Source organism: Juglans microcarpa x Juglans regia, chromosome 2S, assembly GCF_004785595.1.
Source record: "Juglans microcarpa x Juglans regia isolate MS1-56 chromosome 2S, Jm3101_v1.0, whole genome shotgun sequence".
In the NCBI taxonomy this organism is placed as follows: Eukaryota; Viridiplantae; Streptophyta; class Magnoliopsida; order Fagales; family Juglandaceae; genus Juglans; species Juglans microcarpa x Juglans regia.
The window spans coordinates 27,087,578-27,112,170 of record NC_054597.1 but is presented as its reverse complement, the minus strand read 5'-3'; the positions used below and the strand labels follow the sequence as shown (position 1 = coordinate 27,112,170).

At 35.8% G+C, this 24,593-nt stretch overlaps 1 protein-coding gene and 1 pseudogene across 1 annotated transcript; both read left to right on the top strand.

Annotated features, from left to right (window-relative positions):
- The first annotated feature begins 2,734 nt into the window (after nucleotides 1-2,734).
- Nucleotides 2,735-5,049, top strand: LOC121251510 (thiamine phosphate phosphatase-like protein). The gene is made up of 4 exons (XM_041150776.1): nucleotides 2,735-2,983; nucleotides 3,085-3,206; nucleotides 3,315-3,516; nucleotides 4,494-5,049. The coding sequence occupies exons 1-4, from the start codon at nucleotides 2,840-2,842 to the stop codon at nucleotides 4,782-4,784; spliced, it is 759 nt and encodes a 252-aa protein (XP_041006710.1). The 5' UTR covers nucleotides 2,735-2,839; the 3' UTR covers nucleotides 4,785-5,049.
- A 3,706-nt stretch (nucleotides 5,050-8,755) lies between these two features.
- LOC121253518 lies at nucleotides 8,756-20,021 on the top strand (annotated as a pseudogene).
- The last annotated feature ends 4,572 nt before the right edge of the window (nucleotides 20,022-24,593 follow it).

The window sequence follows — 24,593 nt, the reverse complement described above, 5'->3', positions numbered from 1 at the left end:
ATGCATTGGTTAAGTTGGCAAAGATTGTGTATGTCGAAATTTAGAGGAGGAATGAGGTCTAAGAATTTGCATTTTGTCAATATGGCTTTGATGGCCAAGCAAGGTTGGAGGATATTGCAAAATGAGGGTTCTTTGTTGCAAATGATTTATAAGTCTAATGGATCATTTTTCCTTTCTAAATTAGGCTCACATCCTTCTTGTGCATGGAGAGGGATTTTTTAGGCAAATGAGTGGTTGTTGGAAGGATGTCGATGGAGAGTTGGGACTAGAGAGAACATAAAAATTTGGAAAGATTCTTAGGTACCAGTCTATCAAGTTATACAACCAGACATGGACGGGGGTTTGATAACTGTTGTCCTAGAGAATGCTACAGTTGATAGTCTTATTGATCGAGATACCAGAACATGGAAGGTTGATTAGGTAAGAGCTCTCTTCAATCCAATAGTGGCTAATGGCATTCTTAAGATTAGGTTGTCATTTAGTCAATATGTGGATAAGTTGATCTGGATAGAAGAGTTAAGTGGAAGCTTTGCTGTCAAAAGTGCCTATTGTATGATTTAGAATTTAAGTTCAAGTTGTGATGGGGAAAGCTCAATATTCATGCAAGGCAAGAGACTTTGGAAGAGACTGTGGCAAATGCAAGTTCCTAGGAAGAAAAACTTTTGCATGGAAAGTTTGTAAAGATATTTTGCCAACTATTACTAATCTGAGAAAGAAAAAGGTAGAAGTGGATAGTGGCTACTGTTTTTGTAAGGATGTCAGGGATGCACTATTGTTTTGCTCATATGTTCGAGTAGTTTGGCAGTTTGTACCACTACTGCTGCAGATTCAACTCAATAGGAGTTTCATGGATATTGTGAGATTTGTTTTGATCCAGGGTATTGAGGCAGATTTCACAATGTTGTTTGTGCTAAGCTGGGGTATTTGGTTTTGGCGAAATAAGATGCCAATGGAGAAGATTTTGATAGATTCGCTGGAGGCAGCTAACTATGCATTGTCTCTTGATAAGGCTTTTAATGAGATAAGTGCACCAACTTCTACTGATATTAGGAAGGCGTGTAAATGACAGTCACCTCTAATGGGCTTTCTGAAACTCAATGTTGATAGGACGGTTTTTTCAAATATGAGGAAATCTAGTATTGGTTTGGTTTTAAGAGATGATAGAGGCAAGTTGGTTATGGTAGCAAGTAAACTAGAAGCTGAAGTTGATGAAGCTACTACTGTCGAGTTGTTTGTTGTGTTCAGAGGACTGCAGATTTTATATTCCTCTTGGCATCCTTAAGTTTATTATTGAATCTGATTGTCTGCTCTTGGTATAGGAACTACTATCTTATCAAGATTCTCTTTCACCTAATGGCTACTTGATCAAGGAGGCAAGGCTTAATGTAATATTTCCAGGAGGTGGGGAATGGAGTGGCTCATAGGTTAGCTAAATATGCTTGGAATTCTGTTGATATTCAAATGTGGTGGGAACGTGTCCCTGGTTTTGTTGATCATGCTCTTTGGTTTGATTTGAATGTTATGTAATGTTTTATGGTTTTAATGAAAGGTTGATTAAAAAAAAAAAATTGATTTGGATTTTTCACACTTTCCTCCTATCAATCAAAATCAAATGACTCGTATGATTCGTTGATAGGGGTGTACCGGTCCGGTCTGGTCTGGTTTTGGATAAAATTTAAGATTGAACTTGTATGTATCGGTTTTACATTTTCAAAAATCAATTACACACCAGTTACCCTCCTAAACCGGTACATCCAGTTTTACCGGTTCCAGACTGGTTCTGTCCGATTTTTCAATTTTAAAGTATATATACTAATTTATATAAAGACTTAAAGTATATTACTAATAGTAATATAGTATTAGACTATTAGTATTAACAAAAATCGTTTTGGATTTTTTACACTTTCCTCCTATCAATCAAAATCAAATGGCGCGTTTGACTCGCTGATAGGAGTGTAACGGGTTCGGTCCGGTTTGGTTTTGGATAAAATTTAAAACAGAACCGGTATGTATCGATTTTATATTTTCAAAAACTGATTACGCATTGGTTACCCTCCTAAATTGGTACATCCAATTCTATTGATTCTAGTCAGGTTCGGTCCGGTTTTTCAATTTTAAAGTATATATACTAATTTATATATAGACTTAAATTATATTACTAATAGTAATATAGTATTAGACTATTAGCATTAGGCCATAAAATATAAATTATAATTAATATGCATTATATACTAATTTATATTAGTATTACTAATTTACTAATATATTATGTACTTATCAAAATAAATATATTGAGAATTTATTAGGCCATAAAAATTTGATAATAATATTTGAGTGATTTTCTTTCTTGTTTAGTAAATAATAATTTAGTCCTCTTATTTACAACTTTAGTATATAAATTCAAATATTTTGTTATTTATGATTTTTTTTTCAATTGATGTGACTTATCAATTTTAATTTAAAGTTTTACAATTACTTTTAAATTAATTTATATTATTATATGTATTATATATAAAAATATTATATATAATATTAAAAAAATAATTTAAAATATATATTATATAAAACCGGTCTGATTCGGTCTGTATCGAAAAAGCTTAAAGCTGAATCAGGACCGATTCCGACCAATTTTGCCATTACATAAACCGGTCCAAAACCGGATTTGACTGATCCGGTCCCACTTTCTTGTTTTCCCATATTTTTCACGCCCCTTCCTGATATGAAGCCGAATCCGATTCATCGAATACCCCTTTATCTCTAGCAAAGTAAACATAAACCGCTTTTTTTCTTTCCCTTCTTTATCGCTGGTCGCCGGAGAGTCCCAGTTCCGGTGCCCGAAATGGCTGGAACACCGGTGGTGCTGCTGTTTGACTTTGACCGCACGATCATCGATGATGATAGTGACCGTTGGGTGGTCACGGAGATGGATCTCACCCCCCTCTTCAATAAGCTCCGCTCTACCTTGCCTTGGAACTCTCTCATGGTTTTTAATTTTGTTCAATCTCTTAGATGACGAACACCCATTTGGATTTTTGTTAAATTTTTGTCATTTATTTATTTATCTATATCAGTTGCCTATCGTAGGATGGTATGATGAAGGAGCTCCACTCACGAGGTCAAACTGCCGAAGACATTACAGAATGCCTGAAACGTACTCCAATGGATCCGTGTATTGTCGCGGCTATTAAAGCAGCCCATGCTCTGGGGTAGATTTTCTTGACCACCTTATTCTTATATAGCGTGAGTTGGTAGTTGTTACTAGGTGCTGATTGATGATTAAAGGTTGTTATTGCGACTGATGTTGTTTGTTTCAGATGCGACTTGAGGGTGATTAGCGATGCGAATCAGTTTTTCATTGAGACAATCTTGAAGCATCATGGTCTGTTGGGTTGCTTTTCTCGGATATACACGAACCCATCATTCGTGGATGAAGACGGACGGCTTAGGATCTTTCCTTTTCATGATTTGAGTTCGTCTCCTCATGGATGCAAATTATGCCATGCAACTATGTGCAAGGTACTATAAACAATGTCTTTCTGGCCAGAAAGGAAATAAGTTTCTACTGAAGGAAGAATCATCATCTATATTATTGAGTAATTAGTTTTGCATTTGTTAAAGGTATAGTTGTATTGCGTTGTTTTGTGACACTCCAAGTTCCTTAGCCGTTTGAAGGTTGTTTGATTGTGTTAAAAGGAACTATACCTTTAACAAGAGAAGAATTTAGCGTCTGCTTTACTTATGGTGGAGAGACTTAGAGAATGGGGGCTCTAATAGCTTGCATTATTTCCATATAGGTGAGTCATTTGACAAATACTTTCAACATGGTGAATGTTTGAATCATGCTCACTTTCTCCTCTCTGGAACGCACCAGGCCACTTTTTATATCTTCTGTTCCAAAATAGTAGATATTCTATTCACAATCATTGACAGAAAGAAAAAGAAAAAGAAAAAGGCCGAGACTGTTCGTTTTTATTTTTATCTGGTATTTATTTTTCTTTGGATCCATTAACCGTGGATCAAATGGCATTTTCTTTTTCCCTAAACAAGGGATGAAGGGGGAGCGAGAGGTACTAGAGCACGTGCTATATGTACTAAGAATATTTTAGTATCAAAAGAGGAGAATTGGAGGGAGGCCACTGGAAATTGAGGCCGTTAGATATTGTTTACAGTGGCATTTGAAAGCACCAACTCGTGTTTTGGATGAATACCATCTATTAGGTTCTGGCTGACTACCATCTATCTGTATCAAGCTCAGCTTCCCCTCCCCCATACTAAAAGTATTATCTCTGAGTTGCAGAGCGTATGGAATGATGTAGCTTTCTGTCATTCATATAATCTCTGACTGACATCTACTAACTTATGTAGTTTACTGTTCACAGCAAAGATTTATGGTTGATGATCTAACGTATGGACTCATTGTTGCTACTGAGACTCTTATTTCCTTTCCTTTTGGTGTTGGTAGCAAAGGGTTTATTTTATCTTCTGGTTTATAGGGTCAGGTGATTGACGAAATCCAAGCTTCTGTTTCTGAAAACAGCACCAAAAATTTCATCTACCTTGGAGATGGACATGGTGATTATTGCCCAACTCTGAAGCTTGGTGAAAGTGATTATGTGATGCCGAGGAAGAATTATCCTCTGTGGAAACGCATTTGTTGCGAACCACTGCTAGTCAAGGCAAAAGTCCATGAGTGGAGCACTGGAGAGGAGCTGAAGAGGATCCTACTATACCTTATTGATACAATCACCATTCAGGATAACATCGGCAGACACCAGTCAGTCTAACTTCTCCCATTGCAAGTGCCAATCCCGATCCAAGAGGCATCATTTCAGAATCTCTGCCTACTTCCATATTTAATGGTCTTCTGAATATTGTCAATAGCAGATGAAGACCATTTCAGACGAGCTGACAGCTTCCAAAAAAAGAATTAGCTTTGCTCGTATTTATGATGAGCTTGTTTAGCCTGCATAATTTTTATATGTTGATAATGCAATCACAGAAGAATACATATTTAAAGAAATGTGACTACTGCTATGTTTGCATGGAAAAGGAAGAAGACACTGGGGTGTTGGGAACTAATCATGTCATGGCAGCTTGCATGAATATTGTGATGTGATGCAGTTTGCACGAAGGAATAAGACTTAAGTTGTTGGTTGTAACACCCCAGTCCTAGATTGGGAAAGCAAATAACTTACTTAGAGTGACCTAGTTATGAAGTTCGTCATGATTGTGCCGCATTGACTACTTATTAGGTGAAACTAGACTTTATAAATGATCATAGGGAAGCTTGAAATTAACCAGTCTTCAATGGTTATAGTGCAGATGTGTTAGTGCTCCTTGGGTCCCTTGTATCAGAGCCACCTAGTACAGTCATGTGCTACTAGAGCACTGAATGACATGGTCCTGACGAGCATTTTAAGAATTTAAGAGGGGAGCCGTAACACGCCAGTCTCACATTGGGGAAAGGAAAACTCACGTTGATTAAGTTATAAAAGTAGTCACGAAAGCTAAATCCCAGTCTCAGTTGTTAGTGAAGTCGGGATTTGAATAATGTTATACATCATACTCTCATTCTATTTTGATTCTATTAAATAGTATGTGGTATATTTATCACTATTAAATAATAAAAAAATATATAATAAATTATCATTTAATAGTGATAAATGTGTCACATTTTACTTAGTCTGATGAACATGAAATGATAGTATGATGTATAAAATTTTTCCAAATAAATTATGAGTATCTTAAATGGGCCTGTGCAATTTACACGAAAAAATAAAAAGAGAGAAAAGAGAAATAAGCTGCAGTTGACTGTGATGATCCTGTTAAAGCGTTAACCACTCTGTATTCAGGCATCTGTAGCAACAAAATGGAGCATGTGCTCAGGCACCTGCAGGCTGCAGCATCAGAAAATTCTCTTAATTTGAGATCTAGAAAATAAAACTCATACATATATATATCACAGTAATTTTGACACATGAGATGACATAAATTGATCTCATTGTACTGGGAGAAATGAATCCAACACAAGGCTTTGAAAAAGAAAAAGAAATTATCTGAACATTTTGGGATGGCACTAGAAAAATAGATCTGGAGCGTGCATGAGACCTCGAATGCCATGAAAGATTCTGATCAGTACCTGAATTTAAAGAGATTAGTAGCTCACAATTAGACAAAAATCAAAGAGACGTCAATGATTACTTTGTGGGGGGCAGCATACATACACGCTCCGTTTAGAAAGTAAGAAAGTAAGTAATCTCAAATGATCTGTAAATAATAATAAAATAATAATAAAAAATAATAAAAATAATAATAAAATATTAAATAGTAGCAAAAATTAACTTTGCCGCTTCAAGGGAGAATTACCTAAAGAAGTTCATTCTCTGATCTACCCATGCCTTTTCATCAATCAAAGGTTGCGTGCATATATATGTTTACACAACTAAACATATAACAGTACTGTTCCTCCTCAATATAAGATATAACCTCCTCGAGTTTGAAAATACTAAATTGATCTTATTGTTATAAAGATGCAATACATTGGGATTGTACGTAACGTGTTGATGCAAACCTATAAAGTGCATCTTCGATCCTTCGTAACTTTAATTTGTTAGAGATAAACAGGCAGACAACCCATGTCAATTATAATTAACGGCTAGTTTAGATTCAGAGATGAAATGAGATAGTTTTAGATGAATATGAAAGTTGAAAAAAATATTGTTGGAATATTATTTTTTAATATTATTATTGTTTTAAGATTAAAAAAATTGAATTGTTTATTATATTTTACGTAAAAATTTAAAAAAATTGTAATAATAAGATGAGATGAAAATTTTCTGTATCCAAATGGGGCATAATTCATGTGATATTTCATGCAGCATGCCCTCTTCTGCTTCGTACGTGCATCACAAGGCTGAAAGTTTTTGACGTTTGGGTACTGTGAAAATCCACTTAAAAAATAATAGAGGGGCTTTTGATATCATGAGAGGCTTTTTTTTAAGAAAATAATTAAAAAAGTCAAAAAAACTTGTGCCTAATAATAACAATCTTTTTTTGGAAAAAAAAAAAAAAAAAAAAAAAAGAACACAGGAACCAGGCACATATATAGTCGCAGCTGCTACCATGCACGGCCGGAAAGGCTAGAACTTTGGTCACCACGAGGTGGTCAAGATCGATCTTGTGGTCAGGTTGCATGGCCACCCTCAGCCACAATATGGGTGGCTACTGCCTCTTTAATTTATTTTTTAAATAGATTCAATATTTATGAAGTTTTCACTACGAAAGTTTTCAACATTTACTTTGGAAGTAGTACTCGATCGATTTAATTTGTTTCTTTTTGGCCTTTACTTTGCCATGTCTCATTAACTTAACCTTTTTGAAAATAGAACAATATATATCATAATTATATATACAGTGATGAAAAATGATTTGTACACTGAGTAATGTTATATACAAATCTCAAATAGATAAGTTTCATATAAATTTTTTATAAAATAATAGCTCCTACTAATAAATAATAGTTTTTTTTTACACTTTTTTAAGGTGGAGTCATTTTTTTACAAAGGCTTGTATGGAGCTTGTCTATTTGAGGCTTGTATAAATCATTTCTTTTGTACTTCTAGCTAGCTAGAATGCGCAACTTCTGTACAAACTCTTGAAAAAAAAAATTATTTTTTCATTATAGGGGTTTTTTTTTTTTTTTTTTTCATCTAGCATTACGATATATATGCATTAATATTTAAATTAATTTATCATACGCTAGTCTTGCATGGTTTCCCTCCAAGTTGGCGTTACCCTTTGGAAATAAAACATACGCGCGTACAATATTCATAGGTAGTTTGGAAGCTAGCATTCACATTTTTGATTGGACAATGCTAGAGCTACTGTTGGGAGTTGCCGCTAGACTCTTTATGTGTATTTTTTTTTTATATAAATTTTTTAACACTTTTAAATATTTTTAAAAAATAAAAAAAATTTACAACATCATTAAAAAATAATTTCTTAATGACGAAATAAAAAAAAATTAAAAAAATATTAGTCTTCCACTGGAATTAATAAAAAAATATCAATCATTAAAAAATACATTACAAAACACTTTATAATTAAGGAAGGATTTATAATAATGTTGTAACTTTTTTTTTTATTTTTTAAAAATATTTAAAAGTATTAAAATATAATAAATAATTCAACTTTTTCAAATCTAAAAACAAAAATAATATTAAAAATTTATATTGTAATAATATTTTATTCAATTTTTAATAAAACATCTCATCTCATCCTATCCGAATTACGTAACCAAACGAGGTCTGAATAGCTCATCTCGTTTGTGTTTATAATTTCTCTCAACTCATCTCATCTCATCTCATCTAATCATTACAATTTTTTTAAATTTTCACATAAACTAAAAAAAGTAATTCAACTTTTTCAAATATTAAAATAAAAATAATATTAAAAAAATATATTTTAATAATATTTTATTTAACTTTTAATTTTAATTTTAATTCATCTCATCTGCGATAACAAAGGAGGGGATCTTATCGTCTTTAAATATAGGAATTATTATTCAGTTTCAATAAAGCATGAAGTTTTTTCTTAATACTCCACCCTTTGCTGTATAAAATATATAAAGTCACAATCCTTTGGTTGACTTTTGATTTAAAGCAGTTAACGGGTTAATAACGAGAGAGAGATCCAATCATTGATCTGATTTCTCATTAATACCAATTTTTTGCTAAAAAACTGTCCGTTTCGTTATCTCGTTCTGTTTGTTTTGGCTTTCCTTCTTGGCGGTTATTTCTTGAAGTTTTGCACAAGCTAGATACGAATTTCTAGGCCACAGCCACCGCTTCATGTTAATTCTTTTTTCTAAGCTCATGCATGCCTCTTGGGATGGGTAGGTTTCAGTTTTACACAAAACCTTCGTGCTTGAAGAAATTTCTGTTCTGGGTTTTCTTAACCTGAACCCCCCAAAACTGTTACGGTTTCATGTTTCCTTTCAACTGAAAGAGCAATCTCTTTGGCAGAAGCACGTACCTTGAACTGGGCGCCTTCTTCTATATATACCTTTGTTATTCAACCTTTCATGTGTGTATTCCGAAAGCTTCTTGGTTTCTGCGACAATTCTCTCTGATTTACTAGTCATTGCAGTGATTATGCAACTTCTGCTGTTTAAAGTTCGTACTTTTTTTCGCTGACTTTGTGGCAACTGATCGAGAAAATCACGTGTATTTGGAAACCCGAGGAAAAAGAACAATTTTTTGGTTGTGGGTTTGAGCCAGAGCGTGGGTGTGGTGAAGATAGATAGGTGAGAGTTAGGATTTGGTTGGTTGGTCGAATATGAAAGAGAAGGGTGGTAAGGAAAAGGTCTATTCAGATGTGAGTGGGAAGCTGGTGGTGGTGGTTGCTGTCAAAGCATCGAAGGAAATCCCATGTAAAAATAAGAGGAATAGAAGAAATAAATAGTAGAAAGAAGAAGGAAAAGACACGGAATGAGAAAAGAGCAGTGCTCAAGAATTGTATTGTGTCATATACTTTTACAGAGTGCTGCATGCAGCTTTATACTAAAAGAGGAAATAAAATCTTAACAAACTATAGAATAAAACAACTACAATGAATCTGTACAGCAACGTAACAACCTTAGAATTTACATAAAAGTACATGAAACATCAACCAAATGAGGGTCCATATGGTAAATGAACTAAAGAATTATGACGTGTGTTTGACACTTTTGATGAAGCTTGAGCTTGCACATCAGAACTATTGATTTGTCCATGAGCAGCATCCTCTGCATGAGTTGGATCTTGATTGATTTGCTGTGTATGCTGCTCTAATACCCCCCAACAAGATGGAGAATAGATGTTTACTATTCCCATCTTGAAAAGGTGTAAATACAACGTATAAGAAGGTAAAGATTTAGTGAAAATGTCCGCAATTTGAGAGGTGGTGGAAAGATAGGCAGTTTTGATGCTGCCTTCTAAGATTTTATATCGGATTAGGTGGCAATCCACCTCTATATGTTTGGTCCTCTCGTGGAAGACTGGGTTGGCTGCAATATATAATGCAGCTTGGTTGTCACAGAATAATTGTGCAGCTTGAGGGTGAGAGATAGAGAGGTCGGTAAGCAACTGTCTTAACCAAGTTAACTCAGTGTTGATAGAGGCCATGGCTCTATATTCAGCCTCTGTAGAGGACCTGGAAACCACAGTTTGCTTCTTCGATTTCCAAGAAATGAGAGACTGTCCAAGAAAAATGCAGTACCCAGTGATGGATTTTCGAGTGTCAGAGCATGTAGCCCAATCGGAGTCACAATAGCCTTGGAATTGAATTTTTGAAGTAGAGGATAAGAAAATCCCTTGGCCAAGTGAATTCTTAAGGTATCTTAAAACCTTATAAGCATCAGCAAGATGAGTTGTTGAAGGATGGTCCATGAACTGGCTAAGTACTTGGGTAGGATAGCTTATGTCAGGTCTTGTGATTGTGAGGTAAAGGAGTCGACCAATGAGTTGTCTATAAGGGGTGGGATCAGGTAATGGGGTGGCACTTGATTTACTTAACTTGTGGTTCTAGTCCATTGGGATTCGAAGTGGTTTAGCAGAAAACATGCCTGAGTCTGCAAGGATATCAAGGGTATATTTCCTCTGACATAAATGAATACCAGTAGGATTCCTAGCAACTTCAATGCCTAAGAAATATCTCAATGTACCCAAGTCCTTAATTCTGAAATGTTTGTTCAAAAAATCTTTAAGAACAGAAATGGATTCAACTTGATTGCTGGCAACTACTATGTCGTCTACATAGACAAGTAATGCTGTAAAAGAGGTGGCAATGTGATGGGTAAAGAGACTATAGTCTGATTTGAACTGAGAATCCAAATTGGATGAGGCAAGAGGAAAATTTGTCATACCACTGTCTCGAGGCCTGTTTGAGGCCATAAATGCTTCGGAGGAGCTTGCAAACTTGATGAGGAGAACCTTTATTATATCTAGGTGGTTTTCTCATGTAGATCTCTTCTTTGAGCTCTCCATTAAGGAAATCATTGTTGACATCAAATTGGTGAAGATACCAACCCTTAATGGAGGCTAGAGCTAGGATGGTTCTGACTGTCACAATTTTCACCACAGGTGAAAAGGTTTCATGGTAATCCACTCCTGGTTGCTGAGTAAAACCGTTGGCAACCAACCTTGCTTTATTCCTTTCAATTGTGCCATTGGAATGGTATTTGGTTTTAAAGACAAATTTGCAATCTATGGGTACTTTTCCAGGGGGTAGATTAGTGAGTGTCCAGGTGTGGTTAAGCTCTAAAGCTTCAAGTTCAGCTTCAATTGCTTGACACCAATCAAGGTCCTTAACAGCTTGTTTAAAAGTAAGAGGATCAGTGTGTGATGATATGGTGGCAGAAAAAAAAAAGAAAGGGTAGGAGATAAATTGTTATAAGAAATGAAGGAAGATAAAGAATGATGAATACCTGAAGAAGTAGCCATGTCCCCTGATTGAGAAGGTGAGATAGAAGAGGCCTGCTGACAATGAAAATCCTGAAGATATTTTGAGGGGCAGTTCTGGTTCGAGATGATTTTCTAAGGACAGGTGGAGGGGGAGGGGGAGAGGGTAATAAGTCTTGTGGAGTAGATGGAGATGGAGGAGGTAGTGAAGCAGGTGTAGTAGGTGGAAGGGAATGAGGTAATGAGTCAGGTGGGGGTGGTGGAGAGGGAGAAGAAAATGAAGTTTCTGAAGGGATAACAGAATTGTTATTTGGAAGAGGGGCAAGATGGAAGGATGTTTGAAAAGGGGGATGTATGGGTGGAGAAGATAAGTTAGATTGGTGAAATGGAAACACATATTCATGAAATGTCACATCTCTGGATATGAAGACTGTTTTAGAGTGAAGGTCACGGAGTTTATACCCTTTCACTCCAAATGGGTAGCCAAGAAGAACACAGGCTCTTCTTAAGGGTTCAAACTTGGTTCTATTGTGGGATAAGGTGGAAGCAAAACATAGGCAGCCAATGATTCTCATGTGAGAATATGTAGGGGGAATGGAAAAGAAGTTCATATGGTGTTTTGTTGGAAAGCAAAGGGCTGGGAACACGATTGATAATGTAAGCAGCAGTTAGAATGCAGTCATTCCAGTAAGAATTAGGAAGGTTTGCTTGAATTTTGAGTGCTCTACCTATGTTTAGAAGATGTTGATGTTTCCTTTCAGCAACCTCATTTTGTTGAGGGGTTGCCACACAGGTTTTGTGATGAATAATGCCTTTCTTATTGAAGAATTCTGTCATTTTGAACTCAAGGCCATTGTCACTTCTTAGAATTTTTATTTTGGCATGAAACTGTGTTTCTACTAAATTGTAAAAGGCTTCAATGCATGATCTGGTGTGGGATTTATGTTTAAGCAGGTAGATCCAAGTACTCCTCGAAAAATCATCTATGATGGTGAGGAAGTATTTGGTTCCATCATAAGCTTCAACAGAATTGGGTCCCCAGATGTCACAATGTATAAGGTCAAAGAGGTTACTGCTTTTATGTGTGCTAACAGGAAATGTTGCATTTCTTGCTGTTGTATCATGGAGAAGATTTTGTTTATGGAAGGTAGAGGGTCAAGTAGCATGATCTGGTCACGGGTGGTATTGTGTGAGTCATTGAGACCCATAAGGAATTGGATAACACAATCCCTTTCATGTCGATTAAAAAGGATAGTGAGTTTGCCACAGGTATAGTCAGGCGGAGGGTCACATAGGAGAAGTTCATCCCAAATTGTTTTAAGCTTGCCATAATAAATGCTTACTGAATCATAATCTTGTTGTAAGCTTGTGAGAGCTTTCTTGAGCTGAAAAATTCGATACCCATTTTGTTGGGTGAATCTTTCTTTGAGCTCACACCAGATCTGTTTTGCATCATCCACTAAGGCAATGCTGGACTTGAGGCTTAAATTGATGGAATTGTGAATCCAGGAGACAACAAGTTCATTGCATCTCTTCCAAGCAATATAAAGAGGGTCTGTAGGATCTTTAGGTTTGGTTAAGCTTCCATTGATGAAGCCTATTTTTTTTTTGGCACGAAGAGCTCGACACATAGCTCTTGACCAGGTAATGTAATTCTCATTGTTGAGAAGGTCAGGAACCAAAGGGAGAGAGGGGTTGTCTCCATGGTCAAGGCGATAGGGATTGGTGATGTTATTGAAATCCAGAAAGGGGGACTTGGGAGATTTAGTAGTCATTGCAGAGTATGTTTACGCAATGGCTCTTGATACCATGTAAGAATAAGAGGAATAGAAGAAATAAATGGCAGAAAGAAGAAGGAAAAGACACGGAATGAGGAAAGAGCAGTGCTCAAGAATTGTATTGTGTCATATGCTTTTACAGAGTGCTGCATGCAGCTTTATACTAAAAGAGGAAATAAAATCCTAACAAACTACCAGAATAAAACAATTACAATGAATCTGTACAGCAACGCAACAACCTTAGAATTTACATAAAGGTACATGAAACATCAACCAAATGAGGGTCCATATGGTAAATGAACTAAAGAATTATGACGTGTGTTTGACACTTTTGATGAAGCCTGAGCTTGCACATCAGAACCATTGATTTGTCCATGATAAGCATCATCTGCATGAGCTGGATCTTGATTGATCTGCTGTGTATGCTGCTCTAATATCCCAAAGACTACTTCGGTGTGGGGCTTTGACTCATGTTGTTTAACCTGGTTATTGCATTAAGTTGCTGGTGGTCATCTCTGCTCACTCCTCAAGTAAGTAACTTCCATTGTCTTTCAACCTTTAATTGAGTTAACCCAAATGTACTTATAAATTTCCTTTTTGTTTGATTTTGTGCCCTTAATTATTATTATTATTATTATTATTTTTTTTTATAAAAATATTTTATTGCTGGTAGCCGGTAGGTGGATATTCCTGCTTTGTACTTCATTCATGGACACGCTTTTTGGGGATTTTTCCTAAATTCAAAATTGAATCTTGTAGAATCGAATGTTCCTTTCATGCATAAATACTTTTAATCCGCTATTGTCTTTTGTGTATTTTGAGGTCCTTTTTGTATTTGTTCTTTTGGTGAAAAAACTAGTTATATTATAAGAATTTTTACACACTGGTTTCAGTACTGTAATTGTCGCACACTAATTTGGTGGACATGGACGTTTATTTATAGACTGAAATTATACATGATTTGTTATTTACATGATAAGATATACACTGATTTATCAAACAAGATAAGAAGTTATCATTTGTTGATGTGATTTGCTTTATCCTCATCTGGTTGTGTAGCAGACTTTCACACGTGAAAGTGGCAGGACGTTTTTTTCTTTTCCACTTCATTTGCATTAAATTCAAGAGCATGTAGAATTGATGCCGTGAAGCTTACTGAAAAGTCCAAGGGCTGAAACAATGACAGTGCTTTACTCTCACGGCCATGGGGACTGATTGAATTGTTGAGTTGTCCAGCTCTTCTATAAAGTAGAATGAACGTCTATGTAGTACAGCTAGCTCATTTTTTTCTTGAGATGTCCTTGAGTTTAGGCCAGCAGAATCAAATGATCCATTGTCAAGTGAGTTGTTCATATTGAGGTAGTGATATTAAGCAGACAGCAATATTAGGATTGTAAACAAACAGAGCGGTCCATGAATAGGTCAAGACTTGTATAAACTTAATTCAAGTTCGGTTCATTCAATAAATGAATCAACCTTGAACCAAAATTTAGTTTGTTCATCAAACCCCTAGGGGTTGGCTTAAGTGGTAAAGATCTTGGGCTTGGGGGTGTGTCTAAGGTTCAAATTCTCTTGGATGCAAATAATCTCTTGAGGCCATCTGACTAGGAGATTTTTCCCTTGAATTATCCAATGTACACTTACGGGAAACTCCTTTCTGAGAGCCTGTGCACCCTCGAGATTAGTCGGGAAGTTGTTCCTGGACACCCGGTGCCAAATAAAAAAAAAAAATAGTTTGTTTATCAAACAAGCTAAACTCTTTTGTCTCGTATAAAGCCGTATAAATTAATTTATATTTGTAATTTTGTGTAGTTTTAGTTTTAAAATTAGAATGAGAACATCTTAAGGTTGTAAATGATAAAAAAGGGATTATGTTTCTAATGTGGCAAATGTTATTTAAGTTCTTGTGAATAGTCTTTGTAAGGATATATATGTATAAACTATGTAAAGATATATAACCTCAGAATTGCTTTGTTGAAATTTATTACTAAATTCATAAGATGTAAAGCAAAGAACCTGTTTTATGATAAAAAAAAAAAAAAAAAGTCACATATGGTTTATTATAAATACAAGATTTAATTTATCGATGTTTCTTTTATGAGTTCGTAGATAGCTTACCTACCAAGCTCAAATGAGATAATCTTGATGTAATTAAGTAATTAAATATTAAATGAACTTATTAAAGTTTATAAGATTTAGTAAGGAAATTTATTTCTTCCAAGAATATAAAAAATTAATTAAGCAACTCGTGAACAAGCTCGGTAGCTCAGGGATAAGTTTGTACTCAATTTGCATTCGAATTGTGTACGAACTTAGGAATTAAAGGAAGGAGTTTAAACATTCAATACTCAATTTGACTCAGCCCAGCTCAATTATAGCTCTAAGCTATCTATACCACAACAATCTATTCCATCTACATAGTGTTTGTTTATTTTCTTTTATTGTGATTAATTACTATTTGTTTTCTCTCTGCCTTGATATATTGACTTTGGGATGTAATCATGTAAATATTGATGATTGACTAGAAATCTATACATTTTCAGGTGAAAGGATGCGGAGCTTTCAAAGATTTACCAGTGATTGCACTAGTGGTCACAGGTGGCCTTCTCTTGCAGGAACCAGTTCTGATGATCAGAAGGATGATATTGCAGATGCTTGCTCTCAAATGGTGCTTGAGCTCCATGATGTTTGCGACACGGAGAAGGTTGTTGGTCCGGTGCATTGATTTACTTGTGAACTTGTTATTCTGATGTACTTCATGTCTAGTTTCTAGTGTTTCACACCTGAATTTTCTTCACAGATAAAGATAAGGATAAAGATTGTTTGTGGCTCGACAGGTGGAGTAGTGGCTGCTGAAGCCAAGAGAGCTGCATCGAACTGGGTTATATTGGATAAGTATAAAACATATAAACCTGATGTTTTTCATGAAATTTCTTATTGTTTCTCGTTTTGAGCCTTGACTGATTATGTATGCACATATGCTAATTTTATAGTCTTAAAAACGTATGCACATAGGCTGTTGATTTCACATAAGATGTTGATTCAATCTATGGATGACTCAATATTTTATGTGGTTTTGAGGCTTTTTACCCATCATATGGCTTTTTCTACTTCGGTTTGCTCTTTTTTACATTTTGGACAGACAGTAGAAAAATGAAAAGAAACATTGCATGGAAGAGTTGCAATGTAATCTTGTGGTTATGAAGCGATCTCAACCAAAGATTCTTCGTATAAATTTGATAAAGTCACCAAAAGTGAGTTTAACATCATCATCTGGGTTAGGAACATCTCCAGAACATCTGAAGAGCAAGTTTCGACAGCTGAATATGATTAGAGGGCCTACTGTGACTCCAGCAAGCTGTAGTACTCCAGACCATGAGTCACCATTGACTACAACTGATGTTGGAACGTCATCAATATCTAGCTCGGATTCTGGGAATTCACCATTTGCCCTTTCTGGAATTGTTGGGAGACTTGAGACAGAGCTCCAATTTACTGCTAGAGAAAATGAAAACCTGGATGAATGTGACTCTGACACAGATAGTGACAGACTGAGTTCTAGTTCTATGAGTTCATATTTCCAGCCGTGGATGGCAAACATTCTCAATTCTAGTGGTGAATATTCAAACCATACGGTGGAAGGTTCAGAAAGACACAACGGGAAGGTTCTGACTTCCACATACAGAGCCTTGTTGGAGAAATTGTCTAAATTAGATGAAGATCCTTGTGTTGGAGTACTGAATTATAGGCTTGATTTGGACTTAAACAGAAGTGTAAGAGAAGCAATTGCATTATCCAGAAATCCACCCCTCGACCCTCCTCCATTGTGTTCCATTTGTCAGCACAAGGCACCTTTATTTGGGAACCCTCCAAGATGGTTCACATTTTCTGAGCTGGAATTTGCTACAGGTGGATTTTCACAGGAAAATTTCTTGGCAGAAGGTGGATTTGGCTCTGTACACCGAGGTGTTTTACCAGATAGTCGTGTTGTTGCTGTCAAGCAATACAAATTGTCTAGCTCCCAAGGTGATCTAGAATTTTGCTCAGAAGTTGAAGTCTTAACCTGTGCACAACATCGTAATGTTGTGATGCTTATTGGTTTCTGTGTGGAGGATGGAAAAAGGTTGCTAGTATACGAATACATTTGCAATGGGTCTTTGGATTCTCATCTATATCGTAATTTACCCTGACCCTAGTTATTTTTTCAGTAACTTAATGTTTAGTAGTGGTGATATTATTATGGATGTGACTAGCAAGCATCTCTGTCTTAAGGGAGATTTTCCTCTATCTTAAGATTTCAAAATTTATTTCTCTATTTTATATTAATTGAACTAAAGGCTTCCACATTCCAGCTTACTTAGAAGACCAAATCATAACTGCTCTAACACTCCGTCTGTCAAAGCTTTAGTTCTCTTTGTTTCTTTTTGTTGTTTAAAACTATTTATGCCATCACTTCTCTAACAACATTCAGTAGAATGTTTGAATATTGCAGGAAGAAAACTAAATCCACTAGAATGGTCTGCACGACAAAAAATTGCAATTGGTGCTGCTTGTGGATTGAGATACCTTCATGAAGAATGTAGAGTTGGTTGTATTGTACACCGCGATATGCGGCCTAACAACATTCTGCTCACCCATGATTTTGAGCCGTTGGTATAACAGGGGTTTTGTTAAACCAATGATTTTGAACCATTGGCCTCACCACTCATGACAAAGATAACCAATTTGTCGTATCTCTTCAGGCATCTTGTGAAACAAGGGTGTTGTTGAGGAGGTACGACATTTGAATGTAGGGGATGGTGTGGAGGAAATTGTGGCCTTGTCGTTAGTGCCTTGCGAGGAGGAATGTTTAGGGCCTAGTGTACAGTTGGGAGCTGAGTTTGGGGAAGATGTTGTCCCTTTGATATCTCTTCCTCCGTTAGTTGGTTTATCATCGAATTGGGTTCTACAAAAGGTTAATGAAATATAACAGTGTGTGTGGATTACATGTGGAGGATTTGACAACCAATTCATAGCACTACTCATTGCTATTGAGGTGGGTCACTTACTTGAAACGAAATCAAGATTTAAGTAGAGCCCGGAGTTAAAAGCGTTTTACGTGGACAATCAACGACGATGCTAAGGGGTGGTAGTTCAAGTCGAGGGAGGACTAGAGGGAGGGCAAGATTGTAGGTAGGGGTGTGGTATTAGTTTCGGGCGTAGTATGTAGAATGTAGCTTCTAAGGGAGTTTCGGGTGGTGTCTTAGTTTTGTGAAATGGGGTAGTTACAGTGATTTGCTTTGCTGTGGGGAGAAATGTTTTGTCCCAATCGGGCTTGGTGTATATTGGATGGACTTACTGGTCATTAGGGGTACTCTATTATGGGTTAGGTGTTCTCTCTTCATGTATACACCTAGTATACTTGGTTACCCCTATTGATATTAATAAACTTTTACTTATAAAAAAAAAAAAATGCTATATACCGTCCTTCATGACCATGCTTTCTATAAATGTGTACTGTTTCTTCTGTATCAAATTATAAGTTTCCCAAAATATGTGCTTTTTAAGTGCTTCTGCATATCAATGGAACATGCAAAACTGACTGCTATTTCTGCACTTTAGGTGGGAGATTTTGGACTGGCTAGGTGGCAGCCAGATGGAGACAAGGGGGTGGACACGAGTAATTGGAACATTTGGGTAAAGCCTATCTACAGTTATTTTCTTCTTGGTTATGCTATTTGCAAAAAATGACCAAAAAAAAAAAAAAAAACATGGCATTCTGCAGGTACTTAGCTCCTGAATATGCTCAAAGTGGCCAAATCACCGAAAAAGCTGATGTGTATTTCTTTGGGGTAGTACTACTGGAGCTTGTTACAGGGAGGAAAGCTATGGACATAAACCGGTCCAAAGGCCAGCAGTTTCTCACTGAATGGGTATCAACTTAAATATTTGAGAAGATATTAGCATAGTTAAGATGCAAAATTTTCTTCCCAGGTTATTATATCCCTACGGGTTATTATAAACGAGTAAATTTAAAGTTTTTTCCTTTGCTATTGCTTACGTTTCAAATCTGGAGCAGGCAAGACCATTGTTAGCAAAACAAGCTGTTCATGAGCTTGTTGACCCTAGCTTAAAAAGCTGCTACTCAGAGCACGAGGTTCATTGCATGCTGCAATGTGCCTCCTTATGCATCCGGCGGGACCCTTATTCAAGGCCTCGCATGTCTCAGGTTGGAGACTCAGAATTCCATTGGGGAGATCTCTTTTATACATATACAAAAGCATTACTTCTGCTCATCAAATATTTTGATGATGATAAGAAGATATTATTTGTTGTACGTTACACTTTCTAGTTCACATATTTCTCTTTACATTATCCTCTTTAGGTGCTTCGGAAGTTAGAGGGGTGACGTTGTCATGTAATCAACCAGTCACATTCAACCTCTTGACCACATAATGGAAAAAATTTGACCAGAGAAGCAGCAGATCTTGAAAGGAGGCATTACAATGATTATAGTAGGATGTTCTGCAGATTGAAGCGCAGCACAACCGAAGAGAGTGAAGGAACAGGAGGTCTTGTGGAAATACCATCTGGAAACATTCCATGTGATAGCAATACTTCAATTGCCTTTGTCTTACATGTTAGCTGAACATAAATTACAGTAGAGAATGTTGGTTGTATAGTTGTGAGAATACGAGCAAAGAAAATACGAGCAAATGCATATTATGAACTTTTTGTTTTATTTTTGTTATGAGTTTGGGTGGACATTCATTATTTGATAGTTTCTAGTTAGGAAATGTATCTTTTACTCTGTCCTTTGCCCTCAGCTCCTCTGTCTTAGTTTTGGTTTTTGGTGGATTTTCTCTTAAAAATAGGCTAAGATTGCTTTTAAGTGAAAAAATGTGTAACACCCCCTTCCTGTAAACTAGGAGTGTCACGTGTTTGTTTTCATAAAATAAACTTGGCAAGAGATCTCATATTTAATAAATGATATTATGATTTATTTTGTAGAAAAATGTCTAATAAAATATCTTCTAAAAATATTAAATGAATAAACTGAATAAATTTATGTCATAAAAGCAATTTTATTCTAGAAAGTCTGAAACTAAATTAACTGCTCCTTCTAATTCTGGCTTGCTTGCTTGTATTCATCATCTTCACCTGGGTGATTAAAAACATGAAAACGAATTAAAATGAGTCGAAAACTCAGAAAGAAATCCATCACAACATAAACAAAATAAACATAAGGTTTTCATAAAAGTTTTTATGTTGATAGCTTAAAATCATGACTGTTTGTACTGATATTTATGCTATGCATGACTTGATTTATCTGAATTAACTGACTAATTTGACTTAATTATCTGATCTGAATTAACTGATTGATCTGACTGGCCAACACACTTAACACTCTGTGCGAGGTTGTGCACCGGCCCCACGTCCAGCGGCCGCGAGGGGAGCCGCTGATAGTCTTCTGGCATACTACGGTGGACCACGCTTAAGTATGTGGCTTGCACATCCACCCTGAAACTAAACTGTATTGGTACCATGCATCTGAATGACCATCTGATTAACTGATCTGATCTTATTTTACACTTGAACTTAAGATAGATTATGTGTCTTATACACGTGAGATGCATGACATAATACATATATAATTATAATTTCTGAATTTGAATATGATGCATAATGACATGATCGTATGCTATGCTGGATAACTTGTTTGCATATGACATGAGGGGTACATAAAAAAATGGCTGTGAAAGAACTGGCACTAATAGTAATCTATATAAGCTACACTGTGATGATCCTAAGTTGTGATCAAATTACATACCTCGCTGCGCTTCTTCTTGAATCTCACTTCGTAGCTTGTTACCTATACACAGTATTAACTATCACTAAATCTGTCTAGAGACAATATGTACTAATATTCTACTTAATTAAATTCATAATCTAAAAGATAGTCAAATAAATCTTTTGATTAACACAATAATCAATAAATCCTGATATTTAAATTACTTAAATACTAATAACATAATATAATATAGTAGAATACCTGAGCTATTTTAAAATAAGCCATAAAACCCCAATTCTTAAAATAGGTTTCCTTTCTTAATATAATTATTCAAAACTCATAACACATTCCTTAATTTTTCTATTTAAAGTATAACATAATAATTTTATTAAAATCCTACTAAATAGACAAAGGAAATATTAACTAAAATATTAGGCTTAATAGTATACTTTAAAATATATTTCAAATTCTTTAAACACTTTCTTATAAAGATAAGCCTTTGCCAAAGGCCTGTGACCTGATTGGCATAACTTCCAGCCTCCAAAATGGAGGTCTGGAGTTCGAAACCCTCTCCCCAAATGTATCAAAAAAAAAAAAAGATGAGCCTTTGACTAATATATTTATTTAAGTAAAAACTCACCTTTAAAATATTAAGTCCAATAAAATTACTAAAACAGTTGTTGAAACATAATAAAGTCAAGCCTAGTTTAAAATGCAAGTCCATTTAAAGATTATTAGAATCTATAAGAGTTTCAATCTGGCCCATAATAATATTACTACATGAGTCCATCTAAATAAGCCCAGCACACGGACATAATGGCTTAGGGCCCAAGGGCCCACCAAGAACTCAAGGGTTCCTTTGGAAATCAAAACACACAAGGCCAAAAACAAAGAGATCGCAAGGGAGGGGAAGTTCTGCGATGGACTCACCGAGAGAGGAGGCTGCATGGTACGGTGGCTCAAGCGGTTGGAAGTCAAGGCGACGCAACTGCAGGGTCCTCTGTAGTGGTGCAACGCCGAGAGAGGGAGAGAGAGTTCTGCCATGCCGAGAAGCAATCAAGAGAGGGAGGAGGTAGAGTGCGACGGCAACGGCTTACCTGAGGGAGTGGGTGTGACAGGGTTGGGCTGAGTAGAACACGGGGCCTCTTTGGTTGTTGACAGAGGAGAGATGCTGCTGGCCGTTGGCTTACGATGGCTGTCCAAGGTGTCGACGTATTCTAGGTGTATTCTGGCGACAGCAATTTCTGGGCTATCCGTAGCTGCTTTGGCGTGGTGGAGACTCGTTGGTCTCTCTTGAAAGGGGCAATGCTTTATTTTGACGAAGAAAAAACAGAGGACTTATGATGACTATTTATGATGGTCTCCACTGTGGTTTATGGCAAAGCCAGGGCTGAGACGTGGGGGGAAAAATGTTGTTATGAGTGTGAGTTTTCCTTCTCTGCATGAACTGGATTTTCTTATGTTTAAGTATGAGGGCCTCGGGGTAGTTTTGTAGGTGAGGGGAGGGAATAACCGATAACGTGAGCCTTTAGGAGATTGGATAGAGTTTGGAGTTGGGAGTTGGTTTCCGATTAAGAAATTTATTCAACTAGGAGATAGTAATAAACGAGACAGAAAAACTCTAGTGGCTATTGCACAATCTAAGGGTCATACTTATGTATAAAACTTATCTTATGGCATAAACTTAGGATCGGGTTGTCACAAACTCCCTCCTTATAAAAATTTCGTCCTTGAAATTTGCTAATATTTCAAACAACCTATATACTTGTCCATCACATTCTTTTCATGTTTTATTTTAGATCTTTGATCATTTAGTCGAGCCTAACATTTCAAAATTTTAAACCTCAATTATTCTTTCCTAAATCTCTCATATTTTTCTAATCCTTTTACACGTGCACTTACTATCAACGCTTTAGAAGTACAATACAAGCTTAAAGTGTATACCTCGACAACAAGATTTATCAAAAACCTATTAATAATATCACTCAAACTATTATCTTTCTCCAAATACTAGTGAGTAACTATCTCCACGAAAAATAATAAATAAACTTTCCACATAAAATGATAAATAAATCTCATCATATAATAATAACCTCAAATAAAGAGCAATTTAAAATTCTAGAAAGTACGGAGTCTATAAAATATCTCAATTCTTAAATTCTAAAAAATGAAATACCACAATGATCATGTGCCTCAGGTTATGGGCCTACATCTCCAATTATAAACATAGCAACACCAATTAAACTTCCAGATCAAACCTCGACATCTTGTACTACTGTCTAATAATGCCGACCTAATCTTTAAAACTTTAATGTGCATGTCTAAGGCTTACGTGTACTTAAATCATCTTCTACACGTAAAACCTTAAATTCTCGTACCTCAAAAATATATTGACTTCACAATTTCTTTCAATAGTTCTATTGCTAAATAATTCCACGATACGACATTTTCCAAAGATCTTTTGTTCACCGATCATGCCAAGCGAGAGAATCACATTACTTAAAGAACATAATATACTTTCCATCGATAGTCATGAAATACGAATCACCATATGCAAATATCCACCATAACTCAAAAACCTACTAATTGCATTCCCTCATTTCTTTAAAAAAGACCCATTCAAATATAATTCAATCTCCATCCATTCTCTTGAACCAAATACACTATCAATCTTTAAAAGTAAAAGTTTCCCAACTTCACCTTCCCTTAATCAATTACACTGTCATAACCAACTTGACACGTAACTCTAGTACACATAATTCTCATTAAATTCTAGATATCCATACTACATGAAATTCCTAGAGTCAGGTGTCATAATCTGAAGTAACCATTTAACTAATATTTCAATACTGACGTGAAAAATAATAGTGCCTACAATAACTACAATAGTGCTAGCTAGTAAGAGCTATAAAATATCCTACTTTCTCAATCCCATCCTCAATCACAAATTTCAGAGTCATAGATAATTCAATTATACTCAAATGCATGCTTGGTAAGAGAATCCAACAACTCAAGACTTACAAAATCACAAGTAAAATAAAACAAATAGCAAACAAGAAGATAAAATGACTATAGGAGTTTACACCCCCAAACTTAAACTAAAAAATATCCTCATTGTAATGCAAAAGTGAGACAGATTGAAGAAATGAAAGGAACTTCCCTGGTTTTATGGTGAATCAACCGTATTTTGTAATTTTCAGCTCTTTATTTGTGCTAAATAAACCTGCATCAAAATCTAAATTATTCAAAAAATAAAAATAATAAATAACAAAAATAAAAGATTAAAAGAAAATTCTATTGGCTGCCTCCCATAAGTGCTTGTTTTAAAGTCTACAGCCAGACTTTTCAATCTCCATCAATCGGGATCTCCAAGAGGTATAAGTGCACAGTTCCTCTCCACTTCGTTGCTAAGTAATGTATCCTGTTGGAAGGCTCGTTCTAGATGATCGGCTGGTGCATCTTCTTGAAAGGCTTCTTCTACACATTGCTTAATGATATCTACCTGAAAACAAGTGTTTGGCTCTTCTGGAATTCTCATGACTTGGTAGATGTTGAACATAACCTCTTCCTTATTTACTCTCAATGTTAACTCACCCTTTTAAACAT